Below are 27546 nucleotides of genomic sequence, written 5' to 3' on the forward strand. Positions count from 1 at the left end.
TTGGCCAGGCCTGGGGGGGGTGCGGGACTTGGGTAACCCCAGCACCCCTCTGCCGCCTTGCTCCAGATCTCCAGGGCTTTCCCGGGCCACACGCCTGGGCAAGCCGGTGAGTTGGGTCCCTTGGTGGAGCTTGAAGGTACCCTAGGCCTTCCCCCACTATCCATGTGGCTCCTTAGGGAGGGTCTGGGTGGGGCTCTGAACCTCTGGTCTCCCAGCTTCTTGAAGGATCTCTCCTTCCTGGGAGCCGGGAGTCTAGCAGGAGGAGGTTTGGCTGGCACTGGTAATCTCTGTCCAGTCTACATTCTCAAAATCGCCCGGGGGTTATCGCCCCCGCGCGCACAAGAAACATTAATCGTACTCTCACAAGAAACATTAATAGTACTCACTATCATTGAATTATGTTTTTATGTATGCAGAATGTCCATTTTGTACTCTGCCCTTTTACATACCCCTTCATAAGTTCATAGTTCTCTTTAACTTCTTTATCTCCTATCATCATTACTCCTTTTTTACCTTTTCTGACTTAAGTAGTATTGACTCCTAATTCACATACCAAAGTGTTGCCCTAGAGTTAACACCCACCCAACTATTTTAAAAGGCATAAAAATGACGCATATCTTTTCAACATTTTATGGGTGTTTTCTTTGACGGCTATAACTTTTGCTAAATACTTTCTTATACAGTGATGATCCCCCCCCCATGTTTTTTATCTTCTCTTTGTGAACTGCTCAATATGGAATTTGGTGTGAAAGAATCCCTCAGTTTAATACTTATGTTTTGAACCAAGTCATGGGTCTTGTTGGAAATGTTCTTATGCCCCCATATATCTGATAGCACCACGTGGCTTTATTACTTGTTTGCGTAGGCACACTAACATGGGAAAATACTATACATACTAATAAGTTCTTATCTAATAGAAATGGGAACACACAAATCTTGTAGTGCAATGAGACCTTACACCCTGAACATTGACATAAAGACCTGGCACAGGCCTCAGAAGAATGGGCATTCTCCATTTACCCCTTGATCTACAGAAGACATTTACAAAACATCCAGGGTTGTATATAACATCACCCGGAGGCATTCCTGTACCAGGGACGACCCTACAGCTGCTCTGACATCGATCTACTCAAAAGAGACATCCCTTAACACTGAGAAGACAACAAGAACAATGGCCTGCTTACTGGACAGGGCTTGCTGTATTGCCCCTTTATGGTGAGGTTTGTCTATAACATCACCTGGAAGCAATCCTCTACCACGGAAGACCCTACCACTGCTCAGACATCGTCCTGCTCAAAAGAGACTTCCCTTAACACTGAGAAGACTTAACAACAACAACCTGCTTACAGGACAGGGCTTCCTGCATTCCCCTTTCATGGTGAGGTGAAACGAGAAGGCACTCCACATCATGACTTCAATGTAGGACATGCAGATTCCAGAATCTTTAATACAGAAACATGAGACCGACAACAGAGACTGTGTGATAAGTGTGTTGGCGCTACGGACAATGTCTTGGAACGAACGATAACTTTCCTGAGGCCTAGAGCTGGTCTTATGCCAGGAAACTTCAGGGGTAGGATCTCTTTGTATTTAGGCCAAGGCTATTCCTTTCCATGCCTCTCATATTTTGGTGGGCCTATGCAAACAACAATTGCCACTCTAACACCGTTTTTACTGTGCTCCTTTGACTCTAATCCTTAAAACACACCCACTTAAAATTTGAGGTTAACTTAAGCTAATATGCATGTACATGGAAATGTAAAATATACTATGCCTCTAATGTTTAAGGAGTTACGTAAGTTTGATGGCTTTAGATTGCCTTGTGTGCTGTTAAGAAATATTATAATGTGCTACAATCTGGGGACTTGAGGGACAAAGTAATTGCACATGGATTCTGTTTTACTTATCTTAACTTTCTTTGGTGAAAGTTCAAAGTTAAGATATCAGCAAGGGGACTTCTTCTGATAATTATGTTATGGGTGATTGTCCTTCCACTGTAACTTTACCTTATCCTCTTTCTTTGCATCTTTTGTTCTCATAATTCATAATAAAAAATTATAAAACTGGAAAAAAAAAAAAAAAAAAAAAAATTCTCTAGACTAATATGTTGCATGTTATAATTCTTGGTTTTTATTAATTTGCATATATTTATTTAGCTCATTATTCTTTTTATCCATAACTATATAAACTTGATATTTGAAGTTGCATTGTTTAAAATAAGATAAGAGATATTTCAATTAATAGAGACCAGGAATAAAAGCACTATTGATCACACATATATGTATGTATAATGATTTTTATAGATATATATTGTAAAATATTATTAGTCAATAAATCTATATATCTTAGAAAAAAAAAAAAAAAAAAAAAAAAAAAAAAAAGACTGTTGGGGCCAGGCGGTGGCGCTGGAGGTAAGGTGCCTGCCTTACCTGCGCTAGCCTAGGAGACGGACCGCGGTTCGATCCCCCGGTGTCCCATATGGTCCCCCAAGCCAGGAGCGACTTCTGAGCGCATAGCCAGGAGTAACCCCTGAGCGTCACCGGGTGTGGCCCAAAAACCAAAAAAAAAAAAAAAAAAAGAATTAAGACTGCCCACCATAGCTCTGTTTGCCTATCTCCCATAAGTTAAACTTATTATATCAAGGATTCTAGCTATATGATAATGTCCTGTGCAAAATGGCCAATGTTCACGGGATGATAGCATTTTAAAAGTAAATTTTAGGGGTCGGAGAGACAGCACAATGGTAGGCATTTGTCTTACACACAGCCAATCCAGGACAGAGGTTCGAATCCCGCATCCCATATGCTCCCCCGAACCCCCATGCTCCGTGCCTGCAGGAGCAGTTTCTGAGCGCAGAGCCAGGAGTAACAACCTCTGAACGCCGCCTCCGGGTGTGACCCAAAAACAAAACAAAACAAAAAAGGTAAATTTTTGAAAGCTGATCAACTTACTTTCCTCAGGTATTTAAAGTAAGGGAAGACCAGAGAGATTGTACAGTGTGGCAGTATGGTAGGTATTTGACTTGCACATGGCCAACCTAGGTTTGATCACTGGCATCCTATGTCCTCCCAGGAGTTAACCCTGAGCACAGAACCATGAGTAAGCCCTGAGTACCTCCAGGTATGGCCCAAAAACAAATGCATGCACGTACACACACACACACATAAACTTACACACACAAATTAAGGGGCCAGAGAGATAGCTAGAGGATTGAGTGCATGCTTTACATGCAGGAGGCTGGGGTTAGATCCCTGGCACCTCCACCAGAATTAGATCTGAACACAGACAGATGTGACACCAAAACAAACAAAAAAGAAGCCACTAGAGGGGAAATAATGATAAAGGAATCTGTTCATTACAGTAATCTGATCTTTAAGAAATTCACTAAATTTAAAATAATTACAAAGATGAGCCTCATACATGAAGTCACTTATGAGTCTCAGCAATTGTGTTTGAGACCAACAGGCCTGGCTGGGTCTTCGCTCTCTAATTATGTGATGTTGGGCAAATCCATACCAGAGACTAGCTGTCTCATCAGTACAATGGGTAAATATTTACAATTCTTACAACAGGCAACGATACTTAGCTGTTGGGGTCCTTTCAGAAATTACTAAGATGCTGTATGACAGACACTTAATTCGGAATGATTCCATTTGAATCACAAAAAGGAATCTAATAGCCACAAAATATTCTTAGTTATTCCTTATACTCTGAAGCTAAGAGAACAGCCGATCCAGGACCAAAGGTGGTTAGATCGAATCCTGGTGTCCCATTTGGTCCCCCGTGCCTGCCAGGAGCTATTTCTGAGCAGACAGCCAGGAGTAAGGAGCACCGCCGGGTGTGACCCAAAAAAAAAAAAAAAAAAAAAGAGAACAAATGGAAAAGAAAAAAGAAAAAAATGTTCTTCAGTACTCTGCAGTTATAAATGTTTATTACATATGGACTTCATATGTAATATGAAGAAGTCTGAACATCATTTAATTTTTTTAATTTTAAATCGACTAAGTAAGAGGCTAAATCGATATATACAGGAAACTGGGGTTAGAGACCTGCTACCCAATCAAAGGCTGTGTACTTGCCTTGCATAAGGCTGATCCTGATTTGACCCCTGGTACCAAATATGATCCCCTGAGCCCAAACAGAGCTAATTTCTGAGCATCACTGAGTGTGGCCAAAAAGAAAAAGAAGAAAGCCCACCAGCAAAAATCTACTAACTCAGGTTTTCTTTGAAAAACACTGTAGAGGGCCCGGAGAGATAGCACAGCGGTGTTTGCCTTGCAAGCAGCCGATCCAGGACCAAAGGTGGTTGGTTCAAATCCCGGTGTCCCATATGGTCCCCCGTGCCTGCCAAGAGCTATTTCTGAGCAGACAGCCAGGAGTTACCCCTGAGCACCGCTGGGTGTGGCCCAAAAACCAAAAAAAAAAAAAAGAAAAAAAAAGAAAAACACTGTAGAGAGGAAACAGCTGACAAACACACTGCATTTATACCGTAAACACCTTATACATACAGAAAGCCAACATAAGGCCAGAACCAGAAAGAGAGTACAGCGGGCTACAGTGCACGGGGTCTGACCCAAGTTATATCCCTGGCATCCCATATGGTCCCCGTGACCATGTCAAGAGTGATCCCTTGAGCACAGTGCCAGGAGTAAGGTCAGAGCATTTCCGGGTGTGGCCAAAGGAAAAAAAAAATAAAGAAGGGCAGGCAACCAACACGATAAACAGCTCAGGTATTTTCAACTCCTGCCATTCTTTGTAATCCCACGAGTAAATCAATGCCATAGATGCCAATGTTCTGGATCCCTGAACTTGGATGAGTCTCTAACGAACAAAGACCATCCATCCTTTGGCCATGGCTCACGTACAGAAGAGCTGCTTCGATCAACAAGATCCACCCACCACCACCACCACCGTGGCCTGATCCCCCTGGAATCTGCAGGCCTGCAGACCCTCAGCCAGAGCAAGTAGGCCTGCAGGAAGTTCCCACGCCCGGAATCCCCAGCCCGCTCTCTCGCTGCCTCTATCGGATCCTCCTTCTGGAGCACCCCGGGGATAACCCCCCCCCCCTGGGCCAGACAGTGCAGTCAGTCAATTAGGAGGTCCCTAATGGGGATGCAGCAGCCGGGCCTCCCTCCAGACACGACAAAATACTCCTCCATCGGAGTCTCGTTTGGGGGCCCTGCTGCAAGCAAGCCCATCGCAGCGGGTTGGCTGACTCCTGGGAAAACACACAGACACACACACACCGGACACACAGACACACACACACACACACACACCGAAAACACACAGACACAGACACAGACACACCGAAAACACACACACACACAGACACACACCGAAAACACACACACACACACAGACACAGACACACCGAAAACACACACACACACCGGATTAGACAGACCCTCGTCTGGATCAAGTCGCAGGACACAAAAGGTGCCTCGCGCTCCCCCTCCCCCGTGGACAGCCAGCCCCGCACCCTGCACCCCGCACCCCACAAGACAGCCTGGCGGCTGGAGACCAGAAAGAAGGGGATCGCGACAGCCTAGCCCCGGCCACCCCCTTTCTTAAAAAAATGTCACCCAAGAAAGGTGGCGGTTGGGGAGCGGGAGCAGCAGCAGCAGCAGCAGCAGCAGCAGCTGCACCTGCCACGGGCCGAAACCTGCTGCTCGGCGCCCGCAGGCACCCCGCAGAGAGAGTCAGATTGATGGCTAGATAAATAAATAAATGAATGATTAAGAAAAAAATAAAAGGCCTCCTCCAGGCCTAGAGCAGCTCGTGGCCCCTGGGCTGGCAGCGCCCGAGGTGGACGGGAGAAAGGGGGGTGATCGCGACCTGCGCCCCCACCTTCCCCGCACCCCACCCCACCGGGCCGGGCCGCGCCGACCGAACCAGCCCTGACAAAGGCCCCTTCGATCCATCCATCGATCGACCGGCCTCTTCTCCTAGGCTCCCTCCGCAGTGACAAGTGGCCCGCCGGCGGGGGGGGGGGGGCCTCCTGGGCCGAGCCAGCTGCCACCACCTCCCCGGGGTGGGGGGCGGCGGGTGTGGGGAGCGAGGAACGTCTGCATGGGAGCAGGGGTGCAAGAGGGGGTGCAAATGGGGATGTGAATGGGGGTGCAAGAGGGGATACAAGAGGGGGTGCAAACGGGGGTGCCAGAGGGAATGCGAAAGGGGTGCAAGAGGGGGTGCGAATGAGGGTACAGGAAGGGGTGCAAATGGGGATGTGAAGGAGGGTGCAAGAGGGGGTACAAGAGGGGGTGCAAACGGGGGTGCCAGAGGGAATGCGAAAAGGGTGCAAGAGGGGGTGCGAATGAGGGTGCCAGAGGGGGCACAAGAGGGGGTGCAAAAGGGGTGGGAGAGGGGATGCAACGAGGGTGCAGGGGGCGCGCAGGAGGGGGCGCAAAGGGGGCTCCCAAGCCGGGGCGTCCGGGCGGGGGTGCCGGAGGCCGCGCCCGTGCCAGGCGGGAGCGAGGGGCCCAGCGCCGGCCCCCACCTACCTCCAGGTCGGTGTCGGCGGCGTCGGCGGCGCCGAGCACCTCCCCGGGCAGCTCGGCCAGGTCGGTGACGCGGATGAGCCCGTCGTGCAGGAAGATGGTCTCCTCCTTCACCGACAGCCACTGCGCCGAGTCGGCCGCCGCCGCCGCCGTCGCCGGGGAGCCCATGGCCGGAGGGACGGGCGCACGACGGACGCAGGGACCGAGGGTCGCGGCCTCGCCTCGCCTCGCCTCGCCTCGCCTCGCCTCACCGGCCCAGGCCCGCCATGCACAGCGACAGCGACAGCGACAGCGACAGCAGCCGCCGCCGCCGCCGCCCTGAGGAGCCGCCCGCCCGCCGCTCGCCCGCCGCCTCAGCCGCCCGCCGCAGCCAACTGTCAGCCCCAGGGAGGCGCCATGCTGGGGGCGGGGCTCCCGGCAGCCCCCGCGCGCGGACAATGCCGGCGGCCACGCCCACCGCCCGAGGTTCCGCCCACTCGCGGCGCCGGCACTGGCTCCGCCCACCGCCCGAGGGGCGAGCCCCGCCCCGCTCTGGCCGCCCCCTCCCAGCGCTGCCCGTCCCACGCACCCCTCCCTCCCTCCTTCCTCCTTTTCTCCCTTCTTTCTTTCCTTCCTTCCTCCCTTTCTTCCTTTTTTTCCTTTTTATTTCCTTTTCTTCCTTTTTTCCTCCCTTTTTCTTTCCTCCTTCCTTTTTCCTTTCTTTATTCCTTTTTCCTTCCTTCCATCTTCATTCTTACATTTTCCTTCTTTTTCCCTTCCTTCCTCTTCCTTTCTTTTCTCTCTCCCTCCCTCCCTTCTTTTCTCCTTTCCTTCTTTCCTTCCTCTCTTTCACTCTTTCTCCCTTCCTTCCTTTTTCCCTTCCTTCCTCTTCCTTTCTTTCTCTTTTTTCTCTCTCCCTCCCTTTCTCCTTTCCTTCTTTCCTTCCTTTCTTTCTCTTCTTTCTTTCACTCTTCCTCCCTTCCTTCCTTTATCCCTTCCTTCCTTCCTCTTCCTTTCTTTCTCTTTTCTCTCCCTCACTCCCTTCCTTTCTCCTTTCCTTCTTTTCTTCCTCTTTCTCTTGCCTTTTTTTTTTTTTTTTTTGGGCCACACCCGGCGATGCTCAGGGGTTACTCCTGGCTGTCTGCTCAGAAATAGCTCCTGGCAGGCACGGGGGACCATATGGGACACCGGGATTCGAACCAACAACCTTTGGTCCTGGATCGGCTGCTTGCAAGGCAAACGCCGCTGTGCTATCTCTCCGGCCCTCCTCTTTCTCTTTCACTCTCCCTCCCTTCCTTCCTTTCTCCTTTCCTTTCTCCCTTTCTTTTTTCTTTCTTCCATCTTCCTTTCTTTTTTCTTTTCTTCCTCTTTTCTTTTTCTTTCTTTCTCTTTTCTCTTTCTCTGTTTCTTCCTCCCTCCCTACCTTCCTTCCTTTCCCTTTTTCCTTCCATTTTCATTCCTTCCATCTTCCTTTTTCATCCTTTCACTTCCTTTCTTTCTCTTTCTCTCCCTCCCTTCCTTCCTCCCTCCTTTTTTTCTTTCTTCTATCTTCATTCCTTTATCTTCCTTCCTTCTTTTCTTCTTTCCTCCTTCCCTCCCTCCCTCCCTCCTTCCCCTCTAGTTCACTGGGGAAAGTCAACACTGCTTCCCCACCTCTGTTTCATCAGCCCCCTTCAGGAGAGCACAGAGGTCAACACCATGGATCCCTGCACACTTGATCATAAGCGAGCACTGTTCAGAATCGCCAAGTGCATGATATTCACTAAAAAGACTCAATAGACACTCAAACCCTGGTACAAGGCGAGGGAGAAGGTTCAAAGGGCTGTGATGCTTTGCTTGCGGGTGCACCTCTTGGTCCCCAGAGCACTGTAGGCTGTGACCACCTAAAAAAAATTCTGGCAGCAATAAAGCCCCAATCTCAATGCTTTGTGCCCAGAACCAGAACGTGACACTTAGTAAGTGGTCCATCTGTGGACATTAAAGTTATTGTTGTATTCCACCAATATCCCATGCTGATTGACAAACACTTTCAGATTCTGCACATCCATTCTTATAAAAGCAAGAAAGGAGAGGCCGAGAGATAGCATGGAGGTAAAGCGTTTGCCTTTCATGCAGAAGTTCAGTGGTTCGAATCCCGGCATCCCATATGGTCCCTGTGCCTGCCAGGGGCGATTTCTGAGCATAGAGCCAGGAATAACCCCTGAGCGCTGCCGGGTGTGACCCCCCCCCCAAAAAAAAAGGCAAGAAAGGAGTGGCCAAAGGTACTCCAGCAATCTGAACAGCATAATTTGCATTCAGGTTTAATCCTGGCACTCTATAGTTCCCTGGCCACCTCTAGGAGTGACCTCCAATCCTGTGCATGGTCAGGTGTGATCCAAAAACAAAAGGAAAATAGGAAACTGTAATGTAGGGGAAACTGAGGTTATCAGAAGTATCTGAACCTTGGGGTCGGACTGATAGCACAGTGGATAGAATTTCATTTGCATTGCATGTAGCCCACCGAGGTTCAGTCCTCTGCATCCCATAGGGCAGGGGTCTCAAACTCGCGACCCGTGGGCCGTTTGCGGCCCTCAGTACAACATTTTGTGGCCCGCAGCCGGCCTTCAGATATTGCAGTATTCACGATTATTCGCTTACCGAATAATCGCAATAAAAACCGCATTAGTTAGAAAAAAATCGCATTAAACATTCGCATACCCCAGCAGTTCTGTTCGGGGTATGTAATGTTTTTTTTTTTTTGGTTTTTTTTTTTTTTTTTTTTTGGTTTTTTTGGGCCACACCCTGTGAGGCTCAGGGGTTACTCCTGGCTATACGCTCAGAAGTTGCTCCTGGCTTCTTGGGGGACCATATGGGACGCCGGGGGATTGAACCGCGGTCCGTCCTAGGCTAGCGCAGGCAAGGCAGGCACCTTACCTCCAGCGCCACCGCCCGGCCCCTGTATGTAATGTTTAATGCGATTTTTTTTTCTTGCTAATGCGATTTTTTTATTGCTAATATTTGGTAAGCGAAATTTCTTATGCGGCCCTGCCTCACCCCGACTTTGCCTCCTGCGGCCCCCGGGTAAATTGAGTTTGAGACCCCTGCCATAGGGTCTCCTGAACACCAATCAGAGTAATTCCTTTTTTTTTGGGTTGTTTTTTTTTGTTTGTTTGTTTTTTTTGGTTTTTGGATCACACCCGGCAGCACTCAGGGGTTGTTACTCCTGGCTTTATGCTCAGAAATCGCCCCTGGCAGGCACGGGGGATCATATGGGGTACCGGGATTCAAACCACCGTCCTTCTGCACGAAAGGCAAACACCTTACCTCCATGCTATCTCTTAGGCCCTGTGATTCTTTTTTTTAAATAAATATTTATTTAAGCATCATGATTACAAGCATGTTTGTAGTTGGGTTTCAAGCATAACAGAATACTCCCATTCACCAATGCAACATTCCCACCAACAATCTCCACCCTTAGATTTATGACAGGCATATTCTACTTCTCTCATTCTTTAAGAGTAATTACTTCAGGGGCCGAAGAGATAGCATGGAGGTAAGGCATTTGCCTTGCGTGCAGAAGGTCAGTGGTTCGAATCCCGGCATCCCATATGGTCCCCTGTGCCTGCCAGGAGGGATTTCTGAGCGAAGAGCTAGGAGTAACCCCTGAGCGCTGCCAGGTGTAACCCAAACCCCCCCCCCAAAAAAAGAGTAATTACTTTGGGGCCAGAGAGATAGCATGTAGGTAAGGCATTTGCCTTGCATGCAGAAGGACAGTGGTTTGATTCCCAGCATCTCGTATGATTCCCTGAGCCTGCCCAGAGTGATTTCTGAGCAGAGAGCCAGGAGTAACCCCTGAGTGCTGCGGGGTGTGACCCAAAACCAAATAAATAAATACAAATTATAAAAAAAATACAGTAATTAATTCTTGAGCACAGAGCAGGAGTAACCCCTGAGCACTGCCAGATGTGGGCCAAAAAGCAAAGACAAAAAAAAAAACTGTATATTTTTTCCTCCATGTTATTATAAATTTTTTTTGTCTTTGGGCCATGTTTGGTGGTGCTCAGGGGTTTCTCCTGGCTCTGTGCTCAGAAATCACTCCTAGCAGACTCAGGGGACAATATGGAATGCCAGGGATCAAATCTGTGTCCTATCTTGGTAGTCTGGCTGCATGCTTAAGTAAATGCCCTACCACTGAGCTCCACCCCCCCCCAAATATTTTTAATGTGCACTGGTGAAGGATGTTGTACATTGTATGACTGAAACTCAATTAGAAACAATTTTGTTGTGGGGCCGGGCGGTGGCGCTAGCGGTAAGGTGCCTGCCTTGCCTGCGCTATCCTAGGACAGACCTCGGTTCGATCCCCGGCGTCCCATATGGTCCCCCAAGCCAGGAGCGACTTCTGAGCGCATAGCCAGGAGTAACACCTGAGCGTCACCGGGTGTGGCCCAAAAAATCAAAAAAAAAAAAAAAAGAAACAATTTTGTGTCTGTGAGAAAAAACAAACTGTATTATGAATAACCTTGTAACCACAATGTATAAAGTAATTTTAAAAATACATAATAAAATTTATACTCTTGAAAACCAATATTACTATACAAATTGGCATGTAGAAATGTAAAGAAAAGCGAAAATAAATAAAATAAAATTTTAGGGGCCAGACAGATAAGATGCTTGTCTGGCATGCAGCCAACCTGGGTTCAATCTCCAGCATCCATAATTCCTGAGTGCAGGAGTGGGCCAGAGCAATAGCACAGCGGTAGGGCCTTTGCCTTGCATGCTGCTGACCCAGGACAGACCTGGGTTTGATCCCTGTTGTCCCATAAGGTCCTCCGAATCAGGAGCCATTTCTGAGCACAGATCCAGGAGTAACCCAAGTGTCACCGGATGTGGCTCAAAAAACAAACAAAAAGAGAACCCAGGAGTAACCTCTATGCTTTGATAAGTGTGTGATATGTGAGTTGACAGTTTATGCACATGGAGTCTGAACGCATATGCTGTCCACAACTTCCTCCTTTCTTTTTTTTTTTTTTTTTTTGGCTTTTAGTTTTTGGTTTTTGGGTCACACCCGGCAGCACTCAGGGGTTACTCATGGCTCTACGCTTAGAAATCTTTCCTGGCAGTTTCAGGGGACCATATGGGATGCCAGGATTCAAACCACCATCTTTCTGCATGCAAGGCAAATGTACTACCTCCATGCTATCTCTCCACACCTTGCTTCCAGGTGATGTTATAGACAAACCTGGATGTTTCGTGGATGAAAGCCCAAATTTCTTTTTTTCTATCTCCCCACACCTCCCTTCTTGAGATATGGATTTTCATATGTTAACATGAACATGTAACGGGACTCTCTTCGCCTTTAGAAGAAGGAAGGAAGGGAGGAAGGGAGGGAGGAAGGAAGGAAGGAAGGAAGGAGGAAGGAAGGAAGGAAGGAAGGAAGGAGGAAGGAAGGAAGGAAGGAAGGAGGAAGGAAGGAAGGAAGGAGGAAGGAAGGAAGGAGGAAGGAAGGAAGGAGGAAGGAAGGAAGGAAGGAAGGAGGAAGAAGAAAGAAAGAAAGAAAGAAAGAAAGAAAGAAAGAAAGAAAGAAAGAAAGAAAGAAAGAAAGAAAGAAAGAAAGAAAGAAAGAAAGAAAGAGAAAGAAAGAGACAGAGAAAGAAAGAAAGAAAGAAAGAGAGAGAGAGAGAAAGAAAGAAAGAGAGAGAGAGAAAGAAAGAAAGAGAGAGAGAAAGAAAGAAAGAAAGAAAGAAAGAAAGAAAGAAAGAAAGAAAGAAAGAAAGAAAGAAAGAAAGAAAGAGAAAGAAAGAGAAAGAAAGAAAGAAAGAGAAAGAAAGAAAGAAAGAAAGAAAGAAAGAAAGAAAGAAAGAAAGAAAGAAAGAAAGAAAGAAAGAAAGAAAGAAAGAAAGAAAGAAAGAAAGAAAGAAAGAAAGAAAGAAAAGGGTGTTAAAGCCACTGAAAATAGAGAGAGGAGGAGGAAAAAATGGGGACAGGGGCAGGTGCATTGTCAACCTTCTAAACACCTGTAGACAGACAGGAGTAAACTCCGAGAGTCATCGGGTGTGGCCCAACCCCCCCCCAAAAAAAAAGCTTCTTTGGGGTCTGTAAAGAAAACTCTTCACTTTCACTTCCACATTTAATGGCAACCTTCCCAATTTTTTTTTAATTTTTATAAAAAATTTATTTTTTTCGGGCCACACCCATTTGATGCTCAGGGGTTACTCCTGTCTAAGCACTCAGAAATTGCCCCTAGCTTAGGGGGACCATATGGGATGCCAGGGGATCGAACCAAGGTCCTTCCTTGCCTAGCGCTTGCAAGGCAGACACCTTACCTCGAGGGCCACCTTGCTGCCCCAACCTTCCCAATTTTTTTTTTTTTTTTTTTTTTTTTTTGGTTTTTGGGCCACACCCGGTGACGCTCAGGGGTTACTCCTGGCTATGCGCTCAGAAGTCGCTCCTGGCTTGGGGGACCATATGGGACGCCGGGGATCGAACCGCGGTCCGTCTCCTAGGCTAGCGCAGGTAAGGCAGGCACCTTACCTCGAGCGCCACCGCCCGGCCCCAACCTTCCCAATTTTTAAGACCCAGGTTTGGTAGCTCTGAGGAAAATTCTTCTCTCAAGACTAGGAATCAAAATGTCTAAGAGCAGGGTGGGGAAAAAATGTCTAAGAGCCATTGTCTTTCGCTCTAATTAATGAAAACAGCTCATATCTAAGGCTTAAAGTCTTCCAACTGCCTAATGAATCATTATTTAATATTTTAGTGGCAGTAATTAATTAGTCATAGGTCTGCATGGCGGACACTGTACAATAATGAGACAGCTGATGAATGAATATTTATAGAATCTCCTCAGAGGGGGGAAAAATAAGACCATTGACTAAAACTTTCCAGAACAGGTCAGGAAGACAAAGAAATTCCCTGATCCAAAGAAATCTATCTTGGAATCCTGAAAACTGAGAGAAACCAAGTTTAGTTAAGACAACATATACAGGGGGCTGGTGTGATAGCACAGTGCTAGGGCGTTTGCCTTGCATACTGTGGACTCGGAATGGACCTGGGTTCAATTCTTGGCATCCCGTATGATACCCCGAATCTCCCAGGAGCGCTTTCTGGGCACAGAGCCCAGAATAACCTTTGAGCACCACCAGGTGTGGCCCAAAAAGCAAAACACACACACACACACACACACACACACATACACACACAAACATACAAGGGCTGGAGCAATAACACAGCAGGGAAGGTGTTTGCCTTGCATGTGGCCCTCCCAGGTTCAATCCCCAGCATCCCATATGGTCCCTGAGCCTGTCAGGAGTGATTCCTGATGACAGAACCAGGAATAACTGCTGAGTGTTGCTGGGTATGTTTCCCCAAACCGAAAGAAAACAAAAGACAAAACATACATACACACAATCAGAGAAAGGAAAGAATTATGGCTCCTGGCTTCTTGGCTTTGGAACTAATTGTCCCTAATGCCCTTTCATCAAATAATTGGAAGGTCAGGACAAAAAATGGAGCAGGACAAATTGTTGGCTGGAGAACCCAAACTGGAAGTCTGAGAAAGCAGGACCAACAGCTCAGCAGGCTGAGCCTGTCCCCCGGGACCTTTCACCAGGGAACCAGGGCTTGTTGCTGGAGACCATTCCCTGCTGTCCCAGTCGATGACGCATCGCTCACAGGCCTGGCTCACTGGAGTCCCTCTGGATCTGGCAATATCTCTCTCTTCTAGCTTTCAGTACCAGCTGCCTGTGAAAATGCTTCTGTCATCCTTACGGGACCACAGAAATGCGAGTGTGGTGTGAAGATAAGAAGTTTTTGACAGACCTTAGTGGAGCTTGAAATAGCTTTAAACAAAGCAACCATGTTAAGGGGTTGAGAGAGTACCATGGGTTGAGTGCATGCTCTGCATGTATGAGGCCAGGGTCCGATTCCTGGAACCATATGGTCTCTGGAGCACTGCCAGGAATGGTGACTCCAGAGCACAGAGCTATGAGAAGCCTGAGCCTTGTCCTGTGAGGCTCAAAAGACAAAAACAAATTAAACCAAAACAATAAAAACACCAAAGCAGCCATGTTGTTATTAATTTTAATTTGGCCACAGCAGGCAGTGTCCAAGGCTACTCCTTGCTCTGTACTTAGGTGTAGTGTACCTGAGACCCACCCATTTCTGGGAGGGGTCGTGGGAACTGAATAGTAGGTTTAACCTTACCTGCAAGACCCTCCCATTCCTGGGAGGGGTCTTGAAAAAGATAGATAAGGCTGGAACCGAGGGAATTCGGCCCCTTTTGGCCGTTTCCTTTGGCCCTGAAGATGGCTGAAGTGAGTTAAGACGCAGGGCTAGCCAAGAATGGCTGAATGCTTGAAAGGTTATGATGTAGGCCACACACACGTGGTGGCTAGGGCATGAATAAAGATAATGCTTCCTAAGGCCTGCCTGCTTGTGAGTCTGATTCCGCCCTTCGCCTAACTTGGGACCCGCCGGCTTCCTGGGGGTTGCTGCGCCACGTGGCCTGGGATGGCAAAAAGAAATCCATCGCCATCCACCGCCATCCAGCCCCATCGTTAATTATTTCATGCTACACTTAGGAATCACTCCTGAGGGGCTCGGGGGACCCTATGATGCTGGGGCTAGAACCTAGGGTTGGCCAAATGCAAAGCAAGTGCCCTCTTCACTGTACTATCGTCTGGCCCCAGCCATGTTTTTTTTTTTTTTTTTTTTTTGGTGGGGGGCATGCCCTGGTGGTACTCAGGGATCACTCCTGAGTCTGCTTCTCAGAGGTCACTCCTGGTGGTGTTCGGGGGACCATATGGAATGATGGGGATTGAATCCAGGTCAGCCACATGCAAGGCAAATGCCCTCCTCACTGTGTCAATGTATCTCCAACCCCTTCAGCCATGTTATTTATTTTTTTTGGTTTTGGGCCACACCTGGTATACTCAGAGGTTACTCTGGCTCTAAGCTCGGAAATTGCTCCTGGCAGGTTCAGGGGACTATATAGGGTGGTGGGGATCAAACCCAAGTCTGTCCTGGTTTGGCAGCATGCAAGGCAAATGCCCTACTTCTGTGCTATCACTTCAGCCCCAGTCATGTTAATTTTTTTTGGGGGGTGACACTCGGCAGCTCTCAGGGGTTACTCCTGACTCCATGCTCAGAAATCGCTCCTGGCAGGCTCAGGGGACCATATGGGATGCCGGGATTCGAACCAATGACCTTCTGCATGCAAGGCAAATGCCTTACCTCCATGCTATCTCTCCGGACCCAGCCCCATTAATTTTTTTGTTTTGTTTTGTTTTTTTTGGGTCACACCCGGCGGGTGCTCAGAGGTTACTCCTGGCTGTCTGCTCAGAAATAGCTCCTGGCAGGCACGGGGGACCATATGGGACACCGGGATTCGAACCAACCACCTTTGGTCCTGGATCGGCTGCTTGCAAGGCAAACACCGCTGTGCTTATCTCTCCGGGCCCCCCATTAATTTTTAATGTCTTTCAAAATTCAGACAAAAAGCCCACATTGGGGCCGGGAAGGTGGCGCTAAAGGTAAGGTGTCTGCCTTGCAAGCGCTAGCGTAGGACGGACCGCGGTTCGATCCCCCAGTGTCCCATATGGTCCCCCCAAGCCAGGGGCGATTTCTGAGCGCATAGCCAGGAGTAATCCCTGAGCGTCATACGGGTGTGGCCCAAAAACCAAAAAAAAAAAAAAAATCCCACATTGCTAACCACACATTCACACACTCACATAAACATTCTCACATATACTCACACATTTATTCACTTACACATATATGGTCTCACAAATGCACTCACATTCACACACATACACTCAGATTACTCACACACAATCACAAATGCACTCTCAAACACACGTGCTCTCATTCACACAATCACGTATACACTCTCATACACACAGATCCCCCACTCACAAACACACACACATATTCACAAATATGCTCCCATTCTCCCAAATACATCCACTCCCAAATACACAAATCCTCACACTATCACATTTACTCACGCACTCTCATACGTGCACCCACACACACTCACATTCATATATATGTATATATATATGTTCACTCTCAGATTCTCGGATACACACACACACACACACACACACATACACACACACACACACACACACACACACACACACACACACACACACACAGCCTTCCTTCCAGTCATCTGGGAAAGCTCCTGGCAGGCTCAGTGGACCATATAGGATGCTGGGGAGCAAACCTGGGTCCATCCCAGGTAGACTGTGTGCAAGACAAACCCTTACCGCTGTGCTATCATGCTATCACTCCATCTCCTTCCCTTCTTTTTTTTTAATGACGATTATTTTGTTTCAGGGGTGGGTCTGTGAGGAAGGAGAGATAGGAAACCGGATAAATGATATCTGAAAGCAGAGGGGCAGATTCCCCTAGGAGCGCCCTGAAACCACCATTAGAGACCAAGTCTCCATAACCCCAGAGGCTCCAAGTCGAAGCAGCTCAGCTCAGTTCAGAGGAACCATCGCAGCAGAGCCTAGAGCTGTCCTGGCCTCCAGCGCCCCCAGGTGGCATCGTGGGTCCCACTGCATCAGAAATTATTCCAGCCCAGACTTGCAAATTTGCTACCTTCCTTTGCAGCAAAAAACGGAAGGAAGGAAGGAAGACCTGGAGAGGAGTGATGGCGCAAAAAGCTGAAACACCAGTTCAATCAGTAGTATGGCAGTCACCACCCCTGAATTCTGAGCCAGGAAGAGCTTCTGAGCACTCTGTGATGTGACCCCTTCTTCCCCCGCAAAAGCAATAAAGGCCTTCAGTGATAGTAACAGCTCCGAGTAATTCCTGAGTGCAGAGCCAGAAGTAACCCCTAGGCACTGCCAGATGTGGTCCTCCACAAAAGCGATAAAGATCTTTAGCTTTTTAATTTCCCTCCAAATTTTTATTTAGGCACCATGATTTTATAAAGTGCTAATAAATTTCAGGGAGACAGTGATCTAAGTACAAATCCAGCAGCACCCCTCTACTGATGTCCCAAGGTTCCTACCATCTTCTGCCCTCACTATTCGGACCATACCAGGCAGTGGTGTAGTAGAGGCTGCTCCCAGCAGTGTTTGGGGACCAAATCAGACAAGAACCTCTGCATGGAAAGCATGCACTAGGGTCCACTGGGCTGTCTTGGGTCCCAAAACTGAATCTGAACCCTGGGGGAAGCTAGTTCTGGAGGCACACTTCTGAACCCATCGCAGAAGCTACATTTTTTTTGGGGGGGGGGGGTCATACCCGGCAGTGTTCAGAGGTTACTCCTGGCTCTATGCTCAGAAATTGGTCCTGGCAGGCTTGGGGGACCATATGGGATGCTGGGATTCGAACCAATGACCTTCTTTCTGCATGAAAGGCAAACGTCCTATTTCCATGCTATCTCTCCGACCCCTCTAAGTTCTTTTTTTTTTTTTTTTTTTTTGGTTTTTGGGCCCTACCCGGTGGTGCTCAGCAGTTACTCCTGGCAGGCACGGGGGACCATATGGGACACCGGGATTCGAACCAACCACCTTTGGTCCTGGATCGGCTGCTTGCAAGGCAAACACCGCTGTGCTATCTCTCCGGGCCCTAGGTTCTTTTTTTTAATAATAAAAAAAAAAACCAAACTCTCTCTCCTGGCATCCCATATAGTCCACCAAGCCTGCAGGGGTGATTTCTGAGCGGGGGCAGGATTTCTGGGTGTGACACCACCCCACAAAAAAGGTTAGATGGGGGCTGGAGATAGCAAGGAGGTAAGGCATTTGCCTTTCATGCAGAAGGATGGCAGCTCGAATACCATACAGTCCCCTGTGCTTGCCAGGGGCAATTTCTGAGCATAGAGCCAGGAGTAACTCCTGAGTGCTGCCAGGTGTGACCCAAAATCCAAAAAACAAACCCAAAAAAACGTACATGGGTCAGTGATAGCGGGGAGATAGGGCATTTGCCTTGCATACAGGACAGTGGTTCGAATTCTGGCATCCCATATTGTCCCCAAGCCTGCCAGAAGCGATTTCTGAGCATAGAGCCAGGAGTAACCCCTGAGCACTGCCGAGTGTGAACCAAAAGACCAAAAAAAGTTATTTTTATCTTTTGGGTCTTTGAACCACACCCTACAGTGCACAGAAACCATGTGCTGCCTGGGATCCAACACAGGCAGGTATCCTGCCCACTGTACTCTCTCCAGGCCATGAAGATTTTTAAGCACATTCAGTGGTGCTCAATCACTTTTGGTAGTGTTCAGACTGTAGCACAGGAACTAAACCTTAGTATCTGCATGAAAAGCTTGTGCTTAAAAAAAAAAAAAAAAGAAAAGCTTGTGCTTAGCTGCATGGTGACCACTTCTAGAATTGTGGGGATAGATGTTTTGGGGCCACATCTGCAAATGCTCAGTAATTGCAATGCAAGCATCCTAGCCAGTGCCCTAAAACTAAGGCCCCAACAGGTAACTCAATTCTGTGGATATAAATTCCAAGCAGAGCAGTAGCTGCCTGTACCTGTCCAAGAGTGAACTGCTAACATCTGTGTGAAGCCAGCATAGTGTGAGGGAAGGAAAGTCTAGATTGTGGGCAGATGCAGAAATGGAAACTATAGGAGTTAAGGCATTTGCTGTTGCATTGGCTAATGTTAGTTTGAATCCTACCACTACAGCAATATTAACTATCCTTCAGCATTACCAGGGTCATTCCTGACTAGTGGCTCAAACAAAACCATCAGAGCAGTTTGTGTGTCCCCATAAGTGCCCAGAGAAGATACTTCTGCCAAGGAATTTTTTTGGGGGGACCACACCCAGTGGTGCTCAGAAATCACTTCTGGCAGGCTGGGGGGGGGGGGGGCAACAGGAATCAAACCCAAGTCAATCCAGGGTTGGCTGTATGCAAAGCAAATGCTCTACTGGCATTTTGTCTTTTTTATCATTGGGTCACACCCTACAGTACACAGGAACCATGTGCTGCCTGAAAACCAACACAGGCAGGTACCCCCTCTACCAAGGAATTTTTACAAGGCAGCTATAATCTAATGCCATGTAGTGACTTAGCTTTGACACTTGGAATAACCTGGGCCAGTTGATACCTTCCCTTCCCCATTGTAGTATCCTCCCAACCTGTTCCATTTTATACGTAGCCAACACTAAGAATGTTGATACAGCAGGCTAGGAACATGCTTTAGATCTGTACCCCCAATAGTCCAGTACCTCTTAGTGGCGTGGCCCCAATATCAGATAACAAGAGGTACTGCAAAGATAGCTTAGCAAGTAGGGCACTTGCCTTATACCAGGGGTCTCAAACTCGCAGCCCGCAAACACCCTCTGTACATTTTGTGGCCCTGCCCTAGAGGAATCTTTGTTTTGTTTTAGCTGTTTAGGTCACACCCCCAAAGTTCAAGGCTTACTACTGACTTTGCACTCAAGGATCACCCCGACTTTGCCTCCTGCGGCCCGCAGGTAAATTGAGTTTGAGACCCCTGCATACGTTGCTGGCCCAGGGTTCAATCCCTGGCACCCTATATGGTATTCCTAGCACCATCTGGAGTAATTTGTGTGTATAGTTAAAAATAAACCCTGAACATTGCTGGTGTAGACCCAAAACAAAACAGATCCTAAATCTTAAGATGTTCCATCCACTACAAGGACCCCACCGAGCCCCTATGTCACACCCACTCCTCCCCCATGGGTTGACCCACTATCACTTCACCTCTGGGTATATACACATACACAAGACATAAGGAAAATGGATTGATGATTTATTAAGGTGCCTTGGAAGAAGCTCAGAACACCAGTTTGTGCGGATAAACTCCATTTGAGAGTGCAAACACAGAGCGTAAGTAGCCCTGAAGTTGAGGAACAGCCTTGATTTTGGGCAGAAGCTGAGAGTCCACAGCCTTCTGGTCAACCTTGCGCTGCTCTGTGATCTCATATTTCTTTTAAGAGAAAGAAAAAGTCATATTAAAATTTACGTAAGTTTTATGTAAGATTACTTTTGATAATCACTTCCTGGGAAAACTGAACTGAAACCCATTTTAAATAAAATTTGGAGCTTTGGTGTGTCAGCTTAAAACACATTACAGACAAATAAGGGCAAATTCCCAAGATAGACAGTAATAACTAGCAAACCCAGGACGAATGGTGGTTTGATTCCTGGCATCCACATTTCAGATGGGAAATTGAAATTTCAGAGCCAGGAACAAACAAAATAGTAATTCAGAGTTGCACCAAAACTTCAGCATTGAGTTAAAGTCCGAAGAACAGCTGAATATAGCAATACATTCCTGATTTACCCTTCAGCATTTGCACCTTACTTAGCAACTTTGGTGGCAGCAGGGAAGGGGGCGTGTCCCAAACTGTATGAACCTGTCTGTCTGTCCAGCATTATTCCAGTAGATGGCTTAAGACCCGAGGGAGGGCAGGATGAAAATAGACACTCACCTCCTTCTCTGTGTCGAAAATCTCGCCTTCCTGGTGCCTGGGTTTTCGCAGCCTCTTCTTTTTGAAGTAAGCATCGGTGAGATGCTTGGGAATTTTCACACCACTGATATCAACTTTGGTGGAGGTGGCGATGACAAATTTCTGGTGTGTTCTACGCAGAGGAACTCGATTGAGGGTCAGAGGTCCTAAGGCAGCAGAAAAAAATTTGATGGCGAGGTGTCAGGAAGACAGTACAGCTAACCAGGGCTCCATATGGGCACCCCTAGGTTCCCTGAGCTTATTTAGGAGTAGAGTGCCAGGATCACTGTGGGATGTGACCTAACAACAAAAAAGAGGGAGAGAGAAGAGTCCACCAGCTAACATTTATGAATTCAAAGTCACCAAATGGGGGTGGAGAAATCTGTGAGATTTTTCTGGTCTTGAAGAAACTCCAAATTGCTGTCTGTAACCAACTAAGACTCTTCAGTAACTCAAGTTTCCAAGGATTTACTCAAATCATTAAGCCACCCATACACTAAAATGGTCAACAGTACAGGTTATCAAGACCTCCACAAGGCTTCAAGGTAAGTTTGGAAAAATGAAAACTATCCATGGCTTCACATTTCAAATTTCTCTCAACATTTTTTGGGGGGTTCACACCTGACAGCACTCAGGGGTTTCTCCTGGCTCTATGCTCAAAAAAATCGCTCCTGTCAGCCTCAGGGGACCATATGGGATGCAAACCATAGATCTTCTGCATGCAAGGAAAACGCCTTACCTCCATGCTATCTCTCCAGCCCTTCTCTCAACTTTTAACCCTTTCTAGTAAGCAACTGAATTGCATTTTAGATGAGTTATTTGGTGTTCTTTTTTTGTTTTTGGGTCTCAGGGGTTACTCCTGGCTTGGGGGACCATATGGGACGCTGGGGGAAATCGAACCATGGTACATCCTAGGCTAGCGCAGGCAAGGTGGACACCTTTACCCCTTGTGCCACTGCTCTGGCCCGATTTTTTTTTTTGAGCCACACCCAACAGCGTTCAAAAATCGCTCCTGACAGGCTTGAGAAACCATATGGGATGCAAGGGGAATGCCCTGCCACTGTTATCACTCTGGGCCCCCTACTCGATGATGCTGTGACATCAAATGTAAACATATGATCATTAAGAGGCTGACATGGGGCTAGAGCAATAGCAAGGGGTAAGGTGTTTTTGCCTTGCACGCAGCCAATACAGGATGGACCCTGGTTGGAATCCTGGCATCCCACATGGTCCCCCGAGCCTGCCAGGAGTGACTTCTGAGCACAGAATCAGGAGAAACTCCTGAGTGCTGCAGGGTATGACCCCTCATCCCAAAAAGAGGCTGATGTGATAGGACAGCAGGTAGGGTGTTTGCTGACAAAGGTTCAAACCCCAGTACCCCATATGCCCAAGTCCACTAATGATTGAACCTTGAACAATGCAGTATTGCCTAAAAAAAAACCCAATTTGGGGTCAGAAAGATAGCATGGAGGTAGAGCATTTACCTTGCCTGCTAAAGGACAGTGGCTCGAGCCCCAGCATCCCATATGATTCCCCCAAGCCTGCCAGGAGCGATTTCTGAGCTTAGAACCAAGAGTAGCCTTGAGCGTTGCTGGATGTGACCCAAAAACCAACCCTAGGGGCCGGAGATAGCATGGAGGTAGGGCATTTTTCCTGGCATGCAGAAGGTTGGTGGCTCGAATGCCGGCATCCCATATGGTCCCCGGAGCCTGCCAGGAGCAATTTCTGAATGAAGAGCCAGGAGTAGCCTCTGAGTACTGCCTGGTGTGACCCAACTAAAAACAAACCAAACACCACCAATTCATTCACCAGAGAAGCCAACTAATGGGGATACAGAATCTTCAACCACTGAAATTTCCATGTAGATGGGAACAAATACACTTTTGAAACCCATGTGTCAGACAGAGATCAGGAAAGTCCAAGAATTTTCTTACCTGTCACAAGTAGTAAGCCGCTCTCCAGCTGTTTCAGGAAAACCACCCTCTGGAAATTAAACACAAACATGAATTGATCCTGCATTTTATGCTTCAGAATGCTAAGGCCTCACACATTAGAGGTCCGTCCCTATATTACCCACACTCAAGTCCGTTTCTGCAAAAACAAGAGTTCTCAACTCAACTGAATCAACCACATGGTAATTTGATTAGGGAGGGGCAAGAAGGCTAGCAGAGGACAATGCACACAACACAGTCTATTGATTCAGCTTCATCTCTGGCTTCCCATGACACCTCATCAGGAGTGATCTCTTAGCAGAGACAGGAGTAATCTCTGCACATCACCAGGCATTGTAAACACAAATGTTTTAAAGCACAACAGACATTGGTCACTGGGGCTGAGGAGACTTGGTAATAGTGGGAAAATGGCCCACAGGCCGGGATCATGTTAAGGTGGACAGTAGTCCTGGGGTTTGTTCCGGAAAATGACCGAGGGGCTGAGTGAGATAGCACAATGGGTAGGACATTTGCCTTTCCGGAGGCGATCTAGTACTAATCCAGGTTCAATCCCTGGCACTACATATGGTCCCCCAAGACTGCCAGGACTTGGCCCCAAAACAAACAAAAAAGAGATAGATATAATCACCAAGAACAAAAGGTCCATGAATCAGATATTCAACATGTCAGTGGTGAGTGACAGGGCTACCAACACTATTAGGTATTACCCCAATTAACCCGAGCAATTCCCCCACCTAACCAAGTGCCTCCTCACCTTGCCCCTGTGGCGTCCGGTAAGGATGATCAAGACAGTTCCAGGAGTGATGCTGGCCCGAAGTCGCCTCACATGCTGACTGAAGGGTTTTTTGCCATGGCTCAGCAGCTTCCGAGGCACATCCTCAGTCGGATAGTATCTAGGCTGGGGAGTTCAGGGATTCAAGTTATTCAAACGCTGGCAAAAACTTGCTAGGGCCTTTTGATTTACTGGGCAATTTCTCCTATCTCAGAAGAGTGTAACCCTATCTCTGTAAAGCTTTACCCATAGAACACTGGATGAAATTCAACTCTCATTTGGGAGCTTTAGCCAAACCATACTTGCTTACCAGGCAGCCTCTCCTCAGATCAAAAGCTTACTTAGGGCCCTTGTCTACTTATAAGGAAGAATAGTGTCTTCCAGCTCCATTCAAATGCCTTCTCCCAGTAACATGTATTACTTCCATTTTACCCACAAGGTGAAACAAGTCATCTAAAATTGTGCCTCAGTTCCTTTGTACATAGTGGATCTTGAGCCCCCTGTTCACCCATAAATTTGGCAAACCCCAGACTTACCATCTTGCGCAGTTTAACGACCCGGGTACCGCCATTCTTGTCCCCACCAACAGGCTTAGTGACTGTAGCAAGAACCTTCTCCTTCTTTTTCTTCTCAACCTGTTGGGAAACAAAAATGCATTAAAAAAGTTAAGCAGCAGGGGCTTGAGCGATGGTGTAGCAGTGAGGCGTTTGCCTTGAACGCATCTGACCTAGGTAGACAGACCATGGTTCGATCCAGGATGTCCCATATGGTCTCCCAAGCCAGGAGCCATTTCTGAGCACAGAACCACGAGTAGGGTGTGGGCTACACCTGGCAGCACTGCAGGCTCACTCCTGTCATCATACAGTGCCCAGGATCCAACATGGTCAGACAACATGTAAGGCAAGCCCTTTATGCTCTTCACTATTTCTACACCCCAATAAAAAAAATTTTTTTTTTTTGGTTTTGGGATTTTGGGCCATACCTATTGGCGCTCAGGGGTTACTTCTGGCTGTGTGCATCAGAGCAGTTGGCTATGATGCTCTTGGTAGGCTAGGGGAACCATAAGGGATGTTGGGGATTGAACCTGGTTCGGCTTCATGCAAGGCAGATGCCCTGCCGCGGTTCTATTGCTCCGGGGCCCCCTTTTTGAAAAACATTTTTAAGATCCAGACAGTAGACTCAAGCAGGTCCCATCAGTCCCTTACCTTGGACTTGGCAGCCGAGTATTTCCGCTTGTACATGGCCTTCCTGGAATACATAGCAGACCTGGAATAACGGCCGATCCCCCTGACTAGCACCGGGTTTCGGCTGCAGTGAGGCTTGCCCTTCTTAATCTTAAGAGCCTTGCGCTTCTTCTGGATCTTGCCATCTGGGCCACCAGCCTTGGGTCCTACTTTCTTCTTAGCAGCCGGCTTCTCGGCCTGTTTTTCACCCGCCATCTACCAACACAGGAAGAAAAGTCCTTTACAGCTCATTTTCTAAGATGCAATATTAAAACCACCTTCTCTCCGAGACAAAAACCCTCAATCCTTTTGCTACCGAGTAATAACCCCCGCAAACTCCAAAACCCCCCTCATCGTGGTTCAGTTCCTCTACCATCTCCCCAGAAGACGGACTATTAATGAATCTTAACCTTACATTAATAGTCAAATGTTTTTTTGAACTAACGTAGAGGGTCTAGAGTCCCTGTCGAGTTTGACACTGTCTTTTTTCGACCACTGTTAGAACTTAAAAGTTTGCATCCAGCAGTCTTGCTCTTTTCAGACAACTGTGCCGTCGAAATTTGGCAATTTGAGAGGGAATAGATGCAACAGGCACAAGTTCAATCCCGGCTGGGAAAAGCAAAAAAGCTCGAGGGGTGACATCCGGAGGGCCGTAGACTTGGAAGAGCCAGAAGACTGGCCTAGGCTCCAAATCCCAACGTGGCTGACACTAGCTCGGGGCCTCCTGGAACCCAGGCCCAGGATCCCGGAGCACGCGCGCCGTCGCCAGGCCCCCCTGTGGATCAGCTCGCCCACGACCCTCGAACTTATGGCTAAGGCTCTGCTCCCCCCACCGACGAGGAAGGGGGACGTCCAGTCGGGAACCCCGACTCCCGCAGCACTTTTCCCCCGGGACCACAGTAAATGCAAGCGTGGCGAAATGAAGCCGTCGGGCAGCCTTTCGAGTGGCCCTGAGCATATCCGACCCCGGCAAGGAGCCGATCTGAGGTCCCCCGGCTTAGGATGGCGAAGGATTGAGGTTCGGAAACGCAGTCTTGCACAGACGAGCCTCCATTCTTACCTTGCAAGACGGGAAAGAGAATTAAGGTTCCGACTTCCGGTCTATAAGGGATCACGGGAAGAGGGGTCGCGTCACGTATTTCCGGGACAGAGAATCATGGGAAAAGTAGTTTTTTCCATACAAAGCGATAGTAGGCGGCCACAGCTGTAGTAAGTAGCTTGCTTAGGTTCTAGCTTGCCTTGCTTGCGGGTTCAATTGCTGGCATAACATAGGATTTCCCCCGAACATCGCCAGGGGTCACCCCTGAATGCAGAGCCCGGAGTAAGCTCTGAGCATCACCGGGTGAAGTCCAACCCCATCTGTCTGTCTTTTTGTCTGTCACAGCCCCTACCCTCACCCCTACACCCCCACACATGCTGAGTGCTTGCTTTGCACTTGGTTTGCTCCCCTGCTTACTGGGCTACTATCTCTACAGCCTTTCTCAAAGAAAAACTAATAGGAACACTATAAAAGAAAAGTTTAAATAATCTGTCTTTGAAGAAGAATATAAAAGAACCAATGAATCCCTTCTGGTGTTGTGGTATTGCAAAATTGTATTTGTACTCATCCTTCAGTTGGGTAAAATGTCATCTGTCATTATAGAGTCAACATTTTATCAATGAACAGGTTTTGAGGAAGTATAGAAAATGCTCTAGGGCCTGGAGAGATAGCACAGCGGTGTTTGCCTTGCAAGCAGCCGATCAGGACCAAAGGTGGTTGGTTCGAATCCCGGTGTCCCATATGGTCCCCCGTGCCTGCCAGGAGCTATTTCTGAGCAGACAGCCAGGAGTAACCCCTGAGCATCGCCAGGTGTGACCCAAACCCCCCCCCCAAAAAATTGCTCTAGGGCCCGAAGAGATAGCACAGCGGTGTTTGCCTTGCAAGCAGCTGATCCAGGACCAAACGGTGTCCCATATGGTCCCCCGTGCCTGCCAGGAGCTATTTCTGAGCAGACAGCCAGGAGTAACCCCTGAGCACCGCCGGGTGTGGCCCAAAAACCAACAACAACAAAAAAAGCTCTAGGGGGCCGGAGAGATAGCATGGAGGTAAGGCGTTTGCCTTTCATACAGGAGGTCATTGGTTTGAATCCCGGCGTCCCATATGGTCCCCCGTGCCTGCCAGGAGCAATTTCTGAGCCTGGAGCCAGGAATAACCCCTGAGCACTGCCGGGTATGACCCAAAAAACCACAAAAAAAAAAAAAAAAAAAGCTCTAATTTTGTGTAGTTCTTGGGCCAGAGTGATAATATACACTGTTCATGTGCTTGCTTTGAATGTGACTTCCCAGGGGTTGATTCTGTTTACCCCATCCATGAGCACAGAGCCAGGAGTAACCCTGTGCACCACTGGGTGTGCCCCCCCCAAAAAAAAGAGAAAAAAACTTGTGGGTATTTTATTGTACAGTTCTTTATTATCAATGCAGTGGGCCGTATTTGGCAATGCTCAGGAATTATGCAGTTGCCAGGGAATCTCAGGGCTTCCACCATGGAACCACATCCCAAACCCCAAACCTTTACTTAATATTTGATTAATTCCAGGAACCGGAGCGATAGCACAGCGGTAAGGTGTTTGCATTGCACGCAGCCAACACACGACGAACCACAGTTTGAATTTTGACATCCCATATGGACTCCCGAGCCTGCCAGGAGCCACTTCTGAGCGCAGAGCCA

At 47.9% G+C, this 27546-nt stretch overlaps 2 protein-coding genes across 3 annotated transcripts in view; both read right to left on the reverse strand.

Annotated features, from left to right (window-relative positions):
* HECTD4 (HECT domain E3 ubiquitin protein ligase 4) overlaps positions 1-6862 on the reverse strand; it is a 168525-nt gene extending 161663 nt beyond the window's left edge. For both annotated transcript variants that reach the window (XM_049789310.1, XM_049789309.1), the window contains exon 1: positions 6504-6862. In XM_049789310.1, coding sequence (XP_049645267.1) covers positions 6504-6668 — 165 coding nt within the window. In that variant the 5' untranslated portion in view covers positions 6669-6862. The remainder of the gene's footprint in view (positions 1-6503) is intronic.
* A 13311-nt stretch (positions 6863-20173) lies between these two features.
* RPL6 (ribosomal protein L6) lies at positions 20174-25056 on the reverse strand. Its single transcript, XM_049789367.1, has 6 exons — positions 24822-25056; positions 24153-24251; positions 23599-23742; positions 22827-22875; positions 20875-21059; positions 20174-20369 (listed from the first exon to the last, which is right to left on the reverse strand). Exons 1-6 carry the CDS (start codon positions 25053-25055, stop codon positions 20217-20219), a joined length of 864 nt encoding a protein of 287 aa, XP_049645324.1. The 5' UTR covers position 25056; the 3' UTR covers positions 20174-20216.
* Positions 25057-27546: the final 2490 nt, after the last annotated feature.

This window comes from Suncus etruscus, chromosome 15, assembly GCF_024139225.1.
Source record: "Suncus etruscus isolate mSunEtr1 chromosome 15, mSunEtr1.pri.cur, whole genome shotgun sequence".
Classification (NCBI taxonomy): domain Eukaryota; kingdom Metazoa; phylum Chordata; class Mammalia; order Eulipotyphla; family Soricidae; genus Suncus; species Suncus etruscus.

Excerpts from the sequence above, each read along its gene's own strand:
- RPL6 (XM_049789367.1), bottom strand. The coding sequence starts at position 25,055 with ATGGCGGGTGAAAAACAGGCCGAGAAGCCGGCTGCTAAGAAGAAAGTA. Across the intron at positions 23,743-24,152 it reads TCGTTAAACTGCGCAAGATG|CCTAGATACTATCCGACTGA; the intron begins GTAAGTCTGGGG and ends TGAACTCCCCAG. Across the intron at positions 21,060-22,826 it reads CGGCTTACTACTTGTGACAG|GACCTCTGACCCTCAATCGA; the intron begins GTAAGAAAATTC and ends CTGCTGCCTTAG.